This window comes from Geotrypetes seraphini, chromosome 3, assembly GCF_902459505.1.
Source record: "Geotrypetes seraphini chromosome 3, aGeoSer1.1, whole genome shotgun sequence".
Classification (NCBI taxonomy): domain Eukaryota; kingdom Metazoa; phylum Chordata; class Amphibia; order Gymnophiona; family Dermophiidae; genus Geotrypetes; species Geotrypetes seraphini.
The window spans coordinates 139,014,794-139,033,043 of NC_047086.1; the positions used below are offsets into that span (position 1 = coordinate 139,014,794).

Below are 18,250 nucleotides of genomic sequence, written 5' to 3' on the forward strand. Positions count from 1 at the left end.
TCTGTTCTCACAGTGGCCAATCCAGGTCACTAGTACCTGGCCAAAACCCAAGGAGTAGCAATATTCCATGCTACCGATCCAGAGCAAGCAGTGGCTTCCCCCATGTCTTCCTCAATAACAGACTATGAACTTTTCCTCCAGGAACTTGTCCAAATCTTTCTTAAAACCAGCTACGCTATGAGCTCTTACCACGACCTCTGGCAATGCGTTCCAGAGCTTAACTATTCTCTGAGTGAAAAAAAATTTCCTTCTATTGGTTTTAAAAGTATTTCCCTGTAACTTCATTGAGTTTCCCCTAGTCTTTGTAATTTTTGACGGAGTGAAAAATCGAACCTCTTGTACCCGTTCTACTCCACTCAGGATTTTGTAGACTTCAATCATATCTCCCCTTAGCTGTCTCTTTTCCTAGCTGAAGAGACGGCTGAGGGGAGATATGATTGCAGTGTACCTGAGCTTTGTGCTATAGTTAATGTGTCTTGGGTTCCCAACCCATGGATGCTTGCCTGGGGGAGGAGGCTGTGGACCATCTGTTCCACTGGGGTGACGTCTGACATGTCAGTCTCTGGGGGCCTGTCCCAGCCTTGTGGAGGACATACCACTTCAGTTGCCAGCATTTACTCTTGCAGTGGACTGCATTCAGGTGCTCACAAATGGCACCACAATCTTTCCCCTTTGTTTAGGTACAAAGCCTTTGACCTTTGGAGGCAAATGGGCATGTGTAGCATGCCTGTGTCTTGTGCACCAGCATGTCAATCTCAAGAAAAGAGAAGTTGACCTTGCAGCTGGGAACCTGGGCCTGTTCATGGGGGGCCAGCTCCAGTGAAGCCTAGGAAGGTTTGAAAATCTCTTGCAGGGTGTTTATCTAGGCTTTTCTGGATGTTTCAGCTGCAGGTATTTGGATGTTCAGGAGATGGATGTTTCAAGTTTTTATTATGGACAATCTGATTACCAGAGATCTTGCCTTAATCACTACATTCAATTTTTCCACTTATCTGAATGTTCACACCCTAGGAGGGTCCTTTACAGTTTGCAATCTGCCATTCCTGGACCACAAACTTTCACTCCATTCTGTCTCCATATGTCAGCCGCCTGATGCTGGGGAAGCCATGAGTCTGCTGGACCTCCCTGCTGTTCCTGTCTTCAGGTAAGCTATCACCTCTATCTACCTTGTTTTCCTGTGCTTGGAAGAGAAACTAGTTCTGTTCTGTGCTAACGATGGACTCCTTACTCTATTGCAGGACCTGGCTACTGAACAGGAGATGCTACAGCCACTAGCCACCAAGGACACAAGGGAAGCTGTGGACTCTGAGACCAGTGTCTCCTCTCTGTACCTCCTCCATCCCTCTTTGTCTGTCTTGTGCCCTTTCTGTTCGGCATAGGCATAGCAGGGTCACCCTCCCCTGATCCTAGAGCCATCCCCACAGAACAATTGGTGTGTAGGCTGCTGCACCCCTCAGCTGATGCAGCTGCCTCTTGCAGCCCTTGCTGTTCCAGTTGTCAAGGTGGACTGGGTTGAGGTATTCCCAGATGGTCACCTATTGTTTCCCCATGCTGCAGGAGCATCCTGGCTGTTGCTCACTCTGGTCCCCTGAACACAGAGTAAATTCTAGTCTTTCGACTGGCTAAGTACACCTGCTGGCTCGTGCCTGATGGGTTGCTATGGTGAGACAACATACATGCATATAGATATTCTTTGCCCTCCTCTTGTATATATCCCTTATTTGTGTCCATCTCCTCCCTATCCCTGCAGTGCCCCCTTTTATCTGCCCACGTGTATAATTTCAGATCTCTTCATAACCTTTTAAAACTGAGATAACATTATTCTTATCTGTATTTATTAATTGAAAGGCAGTATCTGTTAGCATCACCTTGATGTGATGTCACAGTTTTATCATCTGTATGTATTCTTTCAAAGCTGTATATTTCTTGACATGTACAACCTGATGTTACATGAGTATCATCTCTTTGCTATTGCCAATCTGAATATCTCACCATGACCTTCCCCCTCCCGGACTGCTGCATGAGTCACCCAAAAGGTCTCTACAGGCTTGTAATGAAGAACACTGTAGTAGTGCGTCTGCGGTCACATGAAGTCCTCAAAATATTGGTGGTGCTTGGGCACCCACAGAGCTGGCGCCTACATGCAAAATGATGCATTTGTTGTATCTCTCAATATATATAGGCTGCTGCTCGAGCCTCATTTCTTTACATCTCATTCAAAAAAAATTTTTGTTCCAAATGTTCTTTTTCTTCTTTTGGCACACCAAAGGAGGGAGGGTGTTGGGTACAATTTTACATAATATGTTATAATATATTCTATAATATGTGTATATTTTGATTGAAAATATGATGAAGGTTGGGAGGTAGGGGGGGGTAAACGTATCACTAGATTTTTATGTAGTAGATATCAAAGTGCTATTGTGTAATAACTTGTTGAAATATATTATTTTGTGCACTTATTGTCAAATTTGAAAATGAATAAAGAAGGAGAAAAAAAATAATTTTTTTTTGTTGATTTGTTAATAGGAATAGCTGTTAAGTTACTGACAAATCGTAAGGTTTTCCAAGGATCCATTAAAATTCTATTTTCTTTATATAATCTGGGCATCTTGATACTGAGAACATGAGAAAGATGTAAAGGAAACATGAGTCGCCATTCCAAATATAACCAATCAGGAGTGTACTCAATGAGCTCCGGGAGGACCCAATACATACCTTGACGTAAAATATAGGCCTGATGGTACCTATAAAAGTTTGGAAAATTTACCCCACTCTCCTTAATTGGCTTTTGTAAAGATACTAAAGCAATTCTAGGAGTTTTACCAAGCCAAATAAATTTGATAATAATCAAATTCAATTTTTTATAGAAAGATCCCTGAAAAAACACTGGTATCATACCCATTTGATAGCAAACCACAGGCAATATCATCATTTTAACAGTTTGAACTCTCCCCCTAGCCTTTTGGAATTCAATCTGGGATCAAATAAATTGTTTATTGGAAAATCATGTAGCGTTATCTTAATATACTATGATATTTGGAATGTCTATGAGAAAAAAGATTGTTCTCGCTATACAAGCTGAATATCTTCAAAGATAATAAACCACACAGAATGATATTCATAAATTCCTGATATCAGAAATCAAGTGCTTCTATTCTTCAATGTGTGACTGCGGAAGAGACCTCAGTGTTTCTCAGGAAATACCTATGAAACCATCTATGGCAATATTAATTTTGTCATAGAGAAATACATCCTTGGTCTCGTCTAACTCCGCTACAAATTCACTATTTTCACTTAATTTTTTCACTCTTAATTTATCACTTTTTAATTTTTCAAAATTTTATCTTTTGTTTCTTTAGGAGGAAATCATTGAAGCGGTAGCTCACACTTTAAAATAATCCCCTGATGCAGCCTTAGGGCGAAACAGGGCCTGTCGGGATATCTCTGTGGAAAAGAGGTTGACTCTGGGAAAGGAGATTGACTTCTCTAAGCGTGATAGCTTGTCATCGCGCTAGATTTTTGTAACTGCATACTGCGGTGATTTTACATTATCAGAAGAAACTATCAAGATAAGTGCTCCTTCTTCTTTTTTTACAAAAGATAAAATTTTGAAAAATTAAAGAGTGATAAATTAAGAGTGAAAAAATTAAGTGAAAATAGTGAATTTGTAGCGGAGTTAGATGAGCCAAGGATGTATTTCTCTATGACAATATTAATATTGCCATAGATGGTTTCACAGGTATTTCCTGAGAAACACTGAGGTCTCTTCCGCAGTCACACATTGAAGAATAGAAGCACTTGATTTCTGATTTCAGGAATTTATGAACATCATTCTGTGTGGTTTATTATATATGAAAAAAAAAGAGTCAGATATCATCGTGTAACAATAAACTTTTATTGATCATGACAGGAGTTGCCATCCAACATATTACTAATAACTGGAAAGACCACAGTAGACTTAATTTTTTAATTTCTGGTGGAATTCGTTGTGTCACCTATATAGAATGGAAAGATCACTGGCGGTACAGAATGGAAATTATAAAAATTTTATAAAAATATGGGAGCCATTAACATCTTTTTGTCATGATTAAATTCCATTTTTCTATTAATTATACACCACTTAGTGTTGGGAGGAGGGAGGGTTTCTATTGGAGGGTTTATGATCTTACAATTAATAATGGACTTGGAGGGTGGGGGGAGGGTTGCCTTTATGTTTATAAGATGTTCAAGTGGTCTATTTAATATTGTTAATATGAATTTTGTACACTTGATGAAAGCTTAAAAATGAATAAAGAATTTAAAAAATATATATATATATTTTTTAAAGATTATTATTATGGAACTCAAGCGCTCACAGTTGCACTTCCATTAGAACATCTCGGTGTATAACCTTAATGTGAGTTATCATAGGTCCTTCTTATTCTTTTATTAATCTCTTTAAATTTTATTTTACTGAAACTATTTGCTACACCTGTTTACTACAAGAATCTTCTTATATCATTATTGTAATAGTACTTAGCTTGTGAGTAGATACTATACAGCCATCTAGAAACGACGGAAGATCTCTGTTTTGCTCTCTCACAATTTACCACAGAGCTTCTTCAGGAGAATAAGAAGGACCTATGATAGCTCACATTAAGGTTATACGCCGAGATGTGTTCTAATGGCAGTACAACTGTGAGTGCTTGAGTTCCATAATAATATTCTTTTATTATAAAAGTTGAAAAAAAATTTTTTGAATGAGATGTAAAGAACTGAGGCTTGAGCAGCAGCCTATATATACTGCGGTATTTGAGTGCAGTGCACAAGATATTTTTGAAGGAATTATTATTTGTATCTCTCAATACCATCTCAGGAACTGGGTCGCAACCTCCACATGCTGTTGCTTGTGCAGATCAGTAAGCTGTTTGGGAACCCGTGGAGGGGCATAATCAAAAAAAGCGTCTAAGTCCCCTTTTGGCCTAAGTCCCTAAACATTCAACCCAGAAGCAGGGAAAGTGTCCATAATCAAAACAAACGTCCATGTTTTGATTATGGCCTTCCTCTGCCTAAATGCTCAATCTCCACTATGTCTAAAGGTACACCCACACCACGTCTACACATTTTAGCCATAATGAAACAAAACAACGTCTATGCCACAAACGTCCAACAGAAGGGCTTTTAGGCGAAGGAGGAGCCAGTCCTTCGCCTAAAAGCTGGATTCTGTAACCGGTGTCTGTCAAAAACAACACCGGTTACAGAATCCCCCCCTCCCCACAACCATCCAGGCAGGAGGGTGCCCAAGCCCTCCTGCCATGGCAACCCCCCCCCAAGTCCTCTTGCCCTGCTGCAGCCGCGACCCCCCCCGACATGATCGGGACAAGAAGGAGCTCAAGCCCTTTTGCCCTGCTGCAGCCGCGTCCCCCCTGACACGATCGGGGCAAGAGGGAGCCCAAGCCCTCTTGCCCTGCTGCAGCCGTGACCCCCCCCGACTCGATCGGGCCAGGAGGGAGCCCAAGCCCTCCTGGCCTAGGCGACCCCCTACCCCCACCCCCCCACTACATTATGGGCAGGAGAGATCCCAGGCCCGTCTGCCCCCCCAGAACCCCCGACCACCCCGCGACCCCCTGGCCAATCCCCACGACCCTCCCACCCCCCTTCCCCGTATCTGGTTTGAAGTTGGCCGGACAGACGGGTGCCCAAACCCGCCTGTCTGGCAGGCAGCCACCGGCAGAATGAGGCCAGATTGGCCCAGCCATCCCAAAGGCCCGCCCACAGGTGGGGCCTAAGGCGCCTGGGCCAATCAGAATAGGCCCGGGAGCCTTAGGCCCTGCTTGGGGGCAGGGCCTGAGGCACATGGGCCCAAATGGTGTAGGTCGGCCCACCTCCCGCCCACTGCCCGCCCTTTCACCTCCTCTAAACACACCTCTTTTCTCTCTGTGCGTTTAGAGACAGGGGAAAGGCCTAAGCTGTTTTTAGATACATCTAAAAACCAGTTTTGGTTATGGGTACTTGGACGATCAGGCTTTTTGATCGTCCAAGTAGCCATTTAGGACACTTTTTTAGATGTGTTTTTTTAATTATTATTAACCCCATAGTGTGCATACTTTCCTGTATCCCAAGTCAACATGCATTTTGGCAATGCAGATCCATAGTTGATATCCAAATTTGCAATCAATTGAGACTCTGTTATCTGCCAGTCTTCTCTAATCAAGGCATCAGCCCTGTCAATGTGCTCTTGTGTGTGTGATGTTGATGGGTGATCACACAACCTTCATCATTTACACCTATTCTTCTTTCTTTAAATCATTTTTACCCACTCATAAACCTTTCATTGAGTCTTAGTGCTATGTCCATACTAAGTCAATATCCAACAGTGAAGTTCCACAGGCTTCACTCCCTCTGCCCAAAGAAAGCGCACTACTGCACCATTGTTCTTTGATGGTGCAATCTTGCAATGAGGCGTCCATGTTTCTGACCTTGTGGCTGCCACTAACTAAAGGCTAAGCTCTGCACTGTCCGTGGATGAACTTTTCAACAGGCAATGTATGAATACATATATTGCATTTCTATAGCTCTGTTCCAGTTACTGCATTATCCCAGGACAAGCAGGCAGCATATTCTTAACACATGGGTGACGTCACCGACGGAGCCCTCGGTACGGACCTTTTTAACTAGAAGTTTCTAGTTGGCCGCACCGCGCGTGCGCGAGTGCCTTCCCGCCCGACGGAGGAGTGCGTGGTCCCCAGTTTCTTCGTTTCCGCGGAGCGAAGAAGACGCGTGTGTTTTTTCAACGGCCGTTGAAACCACTTTTTTGCCTTCCCGCTCGCGCTTTTTTCCTTATTTTTTCTCTCTTTACCTTCGGGTTTATTTTTCTTTGATTTGCAAAAAAAAAAAAAAAAAACTTTGCTTTTTCCATTTTTTCTTTCGTTTTTGCCCCGGCGGGGCCTGTTGCCAGTATACAGGCCTCGGGCTTCGATTTTGCGGAGGCTATCTTCCCCTTCATGCCCCCGCAGGTCGGTTTTAAGAAGTGCCAGCGGTGTGCACGCCCGATCTCCATAACTGACCCACACAATTGGTGCTTGCAGTGTCTGGGTCCGGAGCATCGGGCGGACTCCTGCACCCGCTGTGCCACTCTTCAAAAGAGAACTCTTAAAAACCGAAGAATTCAACAAACTCTTCTCTTCGGCACCGAGTCGGCGATGGCCTCCTCACCTTCAACGGCGGTACCTCAAAAATCGGCACCGTCGACCTCGACACCGACCGACCCCACATCGGCGTCGCTGGCGCCAGGTAAGCCGGCTAAGAAGCCTTCCTCTTCCCTCGAGCGCCCTCCAGCTACGGTGGCGACACCGTCCCTACCGGCATCGCACCGGTCCCGCAAACGCTCCGCCCCGATCTCGGTGAGTGCCTCGTCATCGGCCTCCTCATCGCCGGGGCGTGGAGCGGCATCTAAGGAACCGAAGAAAAAGAAAGCGGTTCCGATGCCACCCCTAGATGACCGTATCTCGGCCATCTTAAAGGCTCAACTCCAAGAACAGTTGAAGAAACAACTTGAACAACTGTTGCCCACTATCCTGGCACCGCTCCTTCCGGTACCAGACCGGCCCGAGCCCCGTACCGAGCCCCCGGTGTCCACCCCTTCGGTACCGGTGAACACATCCATGCCGATCCTTTCGGCCCAACAACTTCAGGGCGATCCGGTGGTTCATTCTCAGGCCACATTGGATCCTCCTCGGCACCAGGCGGTACGGCATTCTTCTCGGGACCGAGATAGACGCCGGTCGTCCTCCCCTGGTACCGTTTCGGTGCGCTCTGGAAAGTCTTTGTCCAAAACTCGCCATACCGCGCCCTCCACCCCGGTGTCTCGACATGCACCAGAAGTCAGGGACCCTGACTTATGGGAGGAAACTCCTCTCGGTACCGAGGAGGATCCCTCCTCATCTGATGAGGAACCATCGGCACCCGATGCCACCTCTAAACCAGAGCAGTCCTCATTTTCTAAATTTCTGAGAGAAATGTCTGCTGCCCTGTCCCTTCCTCTGGAATCGGACTCAAAAAAGTCTCAAGCCTTTCTAGAGGCTTTAGACTTTGAGCAACCTCCTAAGGAGTTCCTCAAGCTTCCCGTGCATGACATCCTACGGGAAACATTCTACAAAAACTTGGAAAATCCCCTCACGGTACCGGGAGCCCCCCGTAAACTGGACAACCTTTACCGTGTCATTCCCATTCCTGGATTCGACAAATCTCAATTGCCCCATGAGTCCCTTCTGGTGGAATCCACCTTAAAAAAGACTCAGGGCTCCAGTGTCTATGCCTCTACCCCTCCTGGCAGAGAAGGTAAGACTATGGACAAGTTTGGCAAGAGGCTTTACCAGAATGCCATGCTTGCCAACAGGGCAAACAACTATTCCTTCCATTTTTCTTTCTATCTGAAACATTTGGTCCAACAACTGTCTGCCCTCCAGAAGTACCTTCCTGAACGCAAGGTCCCGCTATTCCAACAACACATCTCTGGTCTTCTCCAGATGCGAAAATATATGGTCCGCTCAATCTACGACTCCTTCGAGCTCACCTCTCGGGCCTCTGCCATGGCCGTAGCCATGCGTCGCTTAGCCTGGCTCAGAGTCTCCGACCTGGACATCAACCACCAGGATCGTTTGGCCAACGCCCCCTGTCTCGGGGATGAACTCTTTGGAGAGTCCCTGGATTCCACCACCCAGAAACTCTCGGCCCATGAGACCAGGTGGGACACCCTGATCAAGCCGAAAAAGAAGGCTCCGCCTGCTCGACCCTATCGGCCTCAATCCTCTTACCAGCGGAGGTTCTCAGCCAGGCCACTCAATCCGCCTCCCCAACAATCTCGGCGACCCCGTCAACAGCAGCACCATGCCCAGGCTCGGTCTCAGGCCACTCAACCTTCCAAGCCTCCTCAGCCTGCTAAACAATCTCAGCCCTTTTGACTCTTCTCTCCAGGGCATAGCCAGTCATCCACCCTCGCTGCCTCTTCCACAGCCTATCGGGGGTCGTCTCACCATTTTCTCAAGCCGTTGGGAAGTCATCACGTCGGACCAGTGGGTCCTCAACATCATCCGCCACGGCTACTCTCTCAACTTCCAGACTCTTCCACCGGACAACCTTCCCGTAGAGTCTGCTTCACACTCATCTCAAACCCCCCTCCTCCTGAGGGAGGTTCAATCCCTCCTCCTTCTCAATGCCATCGAAGAAGTACCTCCAGATCAAAGGGGTCAGGGATTCTACTCCCGCTACTTCCTAGTACCCAAAAAGACGGGAGACCTCCGTCCCATTCTCGATCTCAGGGACCTCAACAAGTGTCTGGTCAAGGAAAAGTTCAGAATGCTCTCCCTTGCAACACTTTACCCTCTACTTTCTCAACACGACTGGCTATGTTCCCTGGACCTCAAAGAGGCCTACACTCACATCTCCATCCATCAGAACTCTCGTCGCTACCTGCGGTTCCAGGTGCTACACCACCACTATCAGTACAAAGTGCTACCGTTTGGCCTCGCTTCCTCCCCCAGAGTCTTCACCAAATGCCTGATAGTGGTGGCGGCCTTCCTCAGGTCTCACAACCTCCAGGTGTTCCCCTACTTGGACGATTGGTTGGTGAAAGCACCCTCATCTCAACTCGTGCTACAAGCTACTCATCACACCATCTCTCTTCTCCACCTCCTGGGGTTCGAGATCAACTACCCCAAGTCGCATCTGCTTCCCACCCAGCGACTTCAATTCATTGGAGCAGTTCTGGACACCACGCTGATGAGGGCTTTTCTCCCCTCCGATCGTCAGCAGACCCTGCTCCACCTCTGCCGTCAGGTACTCAGGCATCCCTCCATTCCTGCCCGACAGATGATGGTCCTCCTGGGTCACATGGCCTCGACGGTGCATGTCCTTCCTCTGGCGCGTCTCCACCTTCGTACACCTCAGTGGACTCTCGCCAACCAATGGTCACAGACTACAGATCTTCTTTCTCATCCCATCTCTGTGACATCATCTCTTCAGCAATCTCTCCAATGGTGGTTGAACTCCTCAAATCTTTCCAGGGGTCTTCTTTTTCATCTGCCCCCCCACTCTATGATCATCACCACCGATGCGTCCCCCTACGCATGGGGAGCTCACCTAGGAGATCTACGCACCCAGGGACTTTGGACCCCACAGGAGCGTCGTCATCACATAAATTTCCTGGAACTCAGAGCCATGTTCTACGCCCTCCAGGCTTTCCAACATCTTCTCTGCCCTCAAGTCCTCCTCCTGTGCACAGACAATCAAGTCGCCATGTACTACATAAACAAGCAAGGCGGCACCGGATCTCGCCCCCTTTGTTTGGAGGCTCTGCGCATCTGGACCTGGGCCACGGACCGCAATCTCTTTCTCAGGGCGGTCTATATCCAGGGCGAACAGAACTCTCTGGCCGACAATCTCAGCCGCATCCTTCAACCTCACGAGTGGACGTTGGACCCTCCGACTCTGCTCTCCATCTTTGCTCGATGGGGCACTCCGCAGGTGGACCTCTTTGCAGCACCTCACAACCATCAGCTGCCCCAATTCTGTTCCAGACTCTTCTCTCCTCACCGTCTGGCTCCGGATGCATTCCTGCTCGACTGGAGGGATCGGTTCCTCTATGCCTTCCCTCCACTTCCTCTGATGTTGCGGACCTTGTCCAAACTCCGCAAGGACAACGCCACCATGATTCTCATCGCCCCTCGGTGGCCTCGTCAACACTGGTTCTCCCTCCTGCTTCAACTCAGCTCCAGGGAGCCCATTCCTCTTCCTGTGTTTCCTACTCTGCTTACACAGCAGCATCAGTCTCTACTGCATCCCAATCTGTCTTCCCTCCACCTGACAGCTTGGTTTCTCTCGGGCTGACCTCTCCGGAGAATCTATCTCAACCGGTCCGCCTCATTTTGGACGCCTCCAGGAAACCGGCCACTCTCCAATGTTACCATCAGAAGTGGACCAGATTCTCCTCGTGGTGTCTCCGGCATCATCAGGAACCTACCTCCTTAGCGGTGGAAACTGTCTTGGAATACTTGCTCTCACTGTCCAATGCTGGCCTCAAAACCACCTCAATCAGAGTCCACCTCAGTGCCATCACTGCGTTTCATGAGCCTATTCTCGGAAAACCCCTCACGGCTCATCCTCTGGTTTCCAGATTTATGAGAGGGCTCTTCAATATCAAGCCGCCTCTCAAGCCTCCTCCTGTCGTCTGGGACCTGAATGTGGTTCTCTCAGCACTCATGAAGCCTCCGTTTGAGCCTCTTGCCACAACTTCGCTCAGGCTTCTTACCTGGAAGGTGCTTTTCCTAATTGCCATCACCTCTGCCAGGAGGGTTAGCGAACTGCATGCACTGGTTGCCGACCCACCTTTCACTGTTTTTCACCATGACAAGGTTGTTCTGCGTACCCACCCTAAATTCCTTCCCAAGGTGGTCTCAGCTTTTCACCTTAACCAGTCCATTGTGCTCCCCGTCTTCTTCCCTAAGCCTCACTCGCATCCTGGGGAACAGGCGTTGCACACACTGGATTGTAAGCGTGCCCTTGCTTACTATCTTGATCGTACCAGAGCTCACCGATCATCTCCTCAGCTATTTGTATCTTTCGATCCCAACCGTTTGGGTCGTCCTGTCTCCAAACGGACCCTTTCAAATTGGCTTGCTGCCTGTATTGCCTTCTGTTATGCTCGGGCCGGTCTCTCACTGGAAGGAACTGTCACGGCCCACAGAGTCCGAGCTATGGCTGCTTCTGTTGCTTTCCTCCGTTCCACGCCCATTGAGGAAATCTGCAAGGCGGCCACTTGGTCCTCAGTTCACACGTTCACTACTCACTACTGTCTGGATGCGTTCTCCAGACGGGATGGACACTTCGGCCAATCTGTGTTACAAAATTTATTTTCCTAATGGCCAACCATCCCACCTCCCTCTTTGTTAGCTTGGAGGTCACCCATGTGTTAAGAATATGCTGCCTGCTTGTCCTGGGATAAAGCACAGTTACTTACCGTAACAGGTGTTATCCAGGGACAGCAGGCAGATATTCTTACGTCCCACCCACCTCCCCGGGTTGGCTTCTTAGCTGGCTTATCCTAACTGGGGACCACGCACTCCTCCGTCGGGCGGGAAGGCACTCGCGCACGCGCGGTGCGGCCAACTAGAAACTTCTAGTTAAAAAGGTCCGTACCGAGGGCTCCGTCGGTGACGTCACCCATGTGTTAAGAATATCTGCCTGCTGTCCCTGGATAACACCTGTTACGGTAAGTAACTGTGCTTTATTTACCAATTGCCTTTAACTTTTGATTCGCCCTCATATATATAAAAAAACTCTTTTATATGAAAAAGGAGGAAAAAGCCCCAGAACTCCTTCAGGAGTATAGGATCCATTCTCTGACTAGAGAGTAATAACTTTATAGACACAAACAAACTTCTTCACTTTAGCTCTCTACATTTTAGATTTTAAATTGCTAAATTGCTTGAAAATTCAATTGTGTTATTGTGCAAAACTTAAGCTGCCAAGATTCCAGTCCTCAGAAAGTGAATTGGAATAATTGAAGACTTAGCTTTTAACTGCAGCACACTCTCAATATCGGTCCCACTGACGGTGGCCAGCGTTTCACTATTGCTTCATCAGGAAAAAAGGACCTAATCTACAAAGAAACAATTATAAATGAACAAACCTGCAGTTTATAACAAAATTGTGTTTGTTTTTTTTTATAATTCTTTATTCATTTTCATATTTTACATGAAGTGTACAAAATATTGAGTTACAACTAATGAATACACAATATCACTTTTATATCTATTACATAATATTCTGAACAAATTTTTTTATCCCCTCTCCCACCCCCCACCCTTCAAGTTCTTTCCAATCACCTTATACATATTGTATACCATATTATAACATGTTATGTAAAATTATTTTCACTACCCCTCCTCCATGTGTGCCATAAAGAAGACAAGAAAAAGAAGAAAAGAAGAAGATAAATCCTACTATTCATTCAGTACAATACTTTGTCAATGGCCCCCATATTTTTATAAATTTAGGATATGTCCCTCTTTGTATTGCTATTACTCTTTCCATTTTGAATATATGACAAATTGTATTCCACCAAAATGTATAATTAAGGTTACTATGATTCTTCCAGTTATTGGTTATATGCTGAATGGCAACCCCTGTCATGACTAGTAAAAGCTTGTTATTTTCTGGTGAAATTTGACTTTTTTTTCTCATCATCATTCCAAATAACACTGTATCATATGATATTGCTACATGGTTTTCCATCAATTTATTAATTTGTGGCCAAATTGCATTCCAAAAACTTTTAATGTAGGGACAATGATACAGTAAATGATCCAACGTCCCAGGTTCCAGATTACATTGCCAGCATTTATTGGACTTAGAACTATCTAATTTTTGCAAACGTGTAGGGGTCCAAAAAGCTCTATGTAATAAAAAGAACCAAGTTTGTCTCATAGATGCTGACACTGTACATCTCATTCTCCAAGACCAAATTAGTGGCCATTGAGATGCAGTAATTTGATGCTTAATCTCAATGCTCCAAATGTCTCTTAGACCATTTTTTGGTTTTTTATTCAAATATCCAGATATTAATTTATACCACAATGCGGCTTGATGCCCTAGGAAGTCTGCTTGGAAGCATAAGAACTCTAAACTATATTGATTATTCAATGTTTTCCATTCAGGGAACCCAACCTGAATGGCCTGCTTCAATTGCAACCATTTAAAACTTTGTTTTTTACCAAGACCAAATCTATGTTGCAATTGTGAAAATTCCAGCAGTTTACCTTCCGAAATAACATCATTCAGAGATCTAATGCCTGCAATAATCCAGTCCTTCCAAAGGATTTGAGCTCCGCCAATTTTAATCTTGGAGTTTATCCATAAAGACTGATTAGTTGACTTGAATAGGAAAATAACAAAATTGTTAATATTTCATTTATTTATTTAAAAATTTTCTAGCCCGCTTAAACCTATCTAAAACATCCTGGCATTACTGTAGCGGTGAAACTAAAGTAGATAGAATAGAATAGCTAATCGATGAGATGGATGTGCTTGTTTTTTTGAGTGCAAATTAACTCAAAACATGGCTTAATATTTGACAAGCAAATGTGCATTTCATCATCCATCATCTGCAGTCGTTCTCTTTTTTTTAATTTAATTTCTGTCAGAGCTGAAAATCCAAGTTCGCAAAGATAAGAAGATCCAAATGGTAACAAAGCCTTGATTGCTTTGTTGCTCAAGTTAGGATAACTACTACATTAAAAATAAAACTAAAATTACTTGCTGTTAGTTTTCAAGGACCAATCACGTCAAAGAATGATGCTTGTTTGGGCATTTGTATCCTTATGCATCCGGAATCTGTTTAGGGCACACCACTGTGGCATTGTACACAATTTGAGAGACACTGAATTAAATAATAACGTTTGAAATGTAACAGACCTTATTCTATAAATTGCTGGTTCAACTTTGCCCACTAAGCATGAATCTTAGAATTACCCCTATATGTTATAGCCAAAAAGGATGCAATATTTGAGGCAGGAGTGCTTAGAACAGGAGTTTTCAGATCCCACCCAGTTTGATGGTGGTTTTATTACATTCCATTTATTCTGGACTGGTCTGGTAGACAATAAAAAAAGAAAAATATATTCATACCTGGTAATTTTCTTGAGTGCTATGAGACCGATCTAGATTCCTGTCCTACTGTTTATTTCAAAGAAAGATTATATTCATTTTGTCTTATCAGGAGAGTTACCTAGTCTTTAATGGATCTCTTTAGTATTATTATTATTAGGTTTTTTTAATATACCACCTATCAAGATTATCTAAGCGGTTTTACAATCAGGTATTCAAGTATGTAGTTGTATATACAGTACAGGTATGTTAAAAATTGTGGATTCCCTCTCTTTTGTGGGGGTGTTGGGAATGTAGTTTTTTTCCCTCCATTTGCTCTAAATAAATATTATAGAAATGCTGAAGAGCTTATTGCTGCATGGGGCCTACATAGGGCAAGCTTACAAGCCTTTGGTTTCTGTCTCCATCTGCTGATTGACAGCATAATACATGTGTTCTGAACTTATTTGGTAGGATTCAGGGGAAGAAAATTAGCAGTTAAGGGTTTCTAGTTTGGTTAAAATGCAGATAAACTAAACAGAATAGAGATGTACCTGAGTTATAGCAACTGATGTCAAGTTCATATGTGCATTAATGGTAGCCCTAATGTTAATTTTTTTGTCTCCACCCACAGATTGAGAATCAGCTTTTTCCAAAACTTATCTCTCTGAACTCAGCTTACTTTGATTTCATGGGCTGCAACTTCTCAGAGAAAAACATGTATGCCAAAGATAAGCGGGATGGACAGTCGAAAGAAGGCAGTGGGCGAGTGGCTATTCATAAAGCTACAGGCATTATTCACAGGTAGGTACACAAATGACTTGTTTTAATTAGTTAGCTTTCAGAGGTAGGGAATTGAGCTTCATCCTATTTGATTTTTAAAAAAATTTACTCTAGAGCAGTATATCTGAATAGATTGTTCATCTTTAATGGCTAATTATAAATTCTATTGTTTAATTCTTTGAAGCATTTCTTTGTTACAAGTAATCAGAAGATGGAGACAGGAGAGGTAATCGGGCAGTTATCACTGCTATCATTGCTTAAGATAATTCCATAATAAACCTGTAGGCTTTTTCTGTGACTGGCAAGAAATGGAATGCTTCATACCAAAGGTGGTTTATTTGTTATTTATTTTTATAGTTATACATTGGAATGCAACTACAACACAGGACGATCAATAAACATTATCCCTATGGCTTGCCATGATAATGGAAGGGCAAGTCCACCAACAACAACAGGGTTCCCATTCAGGTATACTACAGAGGTCTTTGAACAGGTAAATGGACATATATGATATAAGCCATCATTTACATTGCTTATTTATAGAGGAATTACGATTTAATTTAATTTCACATTCATTCTTTGGGTTTCTGTGGCATTATGGGTACTGTCATGCTACAAGTATTTTTTTCACAGGTGATGATGAAAGGGACCAAGTAAATTAATCCACTGAAGACCAAGGCAACAGTATCCAGAACAAAGCTGTGCCTTGGAATGTTTTATTGCTGATATGATATCCTGTGAGCAGAAAAACACAGACATTCCAAGGTAATTTGAAGCAATGGGTTATTGAAGGTCTGGTGAAGGCTTTTGAAGGCTTTGTCATGGAAACTGTTTTTTTATTAAAGTTGTACAGCACAGAGTAATATATTTTTTTTTCTTTTCCTTTTTGTTGCAATTACTTTGGTTTGCTTGGTGTTTTTTCCCTTGCATAAATGGGGTTCTCTCAGTAGCACAACTGCCCAATTCAGTTTCTGGAGCTCTTTAAACATCAACTGTAGTTTCATGATATTGTTCAACCCCTTAATGTTTCATGTCCCTACATTATCTAGCACACAAAATATACAACCCTTTGGACAATGTTGTAGCCAATAATGTCCAATCTAGAATCTAGTCTATAATTGCTAACACTCTTAAACCCTTGGGGGAGAATGTTTGAACTGAGAAAAAAATACACAATAGTTACAAAAATGCTCAATAGTTACAAAAGTTCTTTAAATAATGGACATCAGTATGAGCCTTTGGTGTGCAAACGAGAGATTATGGGCTCGGGCAGTAACTCATAGGTAACCAGCACCAGACATGAGTCTAAATGAGAACTGCCCCATACATCATTTAGTCCTTTTTGATGTTATTAATCTAATCAAAATCCCATTTAAATCAAAGTCAAACATTCACACCGGGGGAGAAAGGGTAGAAAAAAATACAAAATCAAAAAACTCCCAAGAATCATCACAATGTGTAAAAAATGATTAAGTGCAAAAGTGCTCACAAAAAATTCATGCTAGAATTGTCGTGCTCCATTGCTTCTTATTGAAATTTGATAGCATCACTTGATAGCTTCACTTTTCCGCTGCTATCTAGTGATGCTATCAAATTTCAATAAGAAGCAATGGAGCACGACAATTCTAGCATGAATTTTTTGTGAGCACTTTTGCACTTTGCACTTTGCACTTTACACTTAATCATTTTTTACACATTGTGATGATTCTTGGGAGTTTTTTGATTTTGTATTTTTTCTTACCCTTTCTCCCCCAGTGTGAATGTTTGACTTTGATTTAAATGGGATTTTGATTAGATTAATAACATCAAAAAGGACTACATGATGTATGGGGCAATTCTCATTTAGACTCATGTCTGGTGCTGGTCACCTATGAGTTACTGCCCGAGCCCATAATCCCTCATTTGCATGCCAAGGGCTTATACTGATGTCCATTATTTAAAGAACTTTTGTAACTATTGAGCATTTTTGTAACTATTGTGCATTTTTTTCTCAGTTCAAACATTCCCCCCCCCCCGAGGGTTTAAGAGTGTTAGCCAATTATAGATTGGATCTTACATTATCTACACAGGTCATGGAACATAGTCCTTCTCCATGACACTTTCTGCCCTATTTACCTTCTACCTTCCTTTCCTCCCATCTTTATGCCCTGTCACATCATGCCATGCTTCACTACATATACTCTAATTCTCATCTATTCTCAGAATCAAGATCAGCCTCCATATCCATATTAGTTTCATATATCCCCTCCCTTCACACCTGTTCACCCCACCCCCAGTATCTAAAAATGAGCTTTTAAGTCCAACTAATTTCCCAGTTCTCTAAAACTAATTTGGAGCTTGGAACCAGCTTACTCTAGTTTTACCCTGTTGGATTCCAGTTAAGGTGTCATTCTATAAAAAGCTACCTAGATTTAGTCAACCAAAATAAGCAGACTCTATAAAGTTTTAACACTTTATTACTACCTCTAGTCTGTTTTGTTTATATCTAATTCAATTAATTTGTTCATATTATAGGAGGAAACCCCCTTAGTATAAAAAGCAGCATAGCAAACCTCCTCAGTATTAAAAGTAGTATAGGCAAATGATACAAACGACTGCTTTCCACAGACATGTGAGACCTGCTACTACTACTACTGCTGATTATAATTTCTATAGCAATACTGGACGTATCTAGTGCTGTATGTTAAAAATTCAAAAGAAAGTCCCTGCTCAGCAGAAAAACAGGACAAGTAGGGGGGTTGAGGAATTTCTCAGAGTGAGAACGATGGGGTGCATTACAAGCACATGGGAGTTAGGAGTTAAAAACAATGTTCAAAAAGTGGGCTTTTAGCCTAATTTGAATACT

The 18,250-nt window shown here is 43.6% G+C and overlaps 1 protein-coding gene across 1 annotated transcript in view; it reads left to right on the top strand.

Moving 5' to 3' along the window:
• Positions 1–18,250, top strand: part of AGBL5 (ATP/GTP binding protein like 5) — a 327,772-nt gene that overhangs the window by 224,335 nt on the left and 85,187 nt on the right. Inside the window, 2 exon segments of the mRNA XM_033939734.1 lie at positions 15,257–15,426; positions 15,763–15,898. Of these exon segments, the coding sequence (XP_033795625.1) occupies positions 15,257–15,426; positions 15,763–15,898 (306 nt within the window).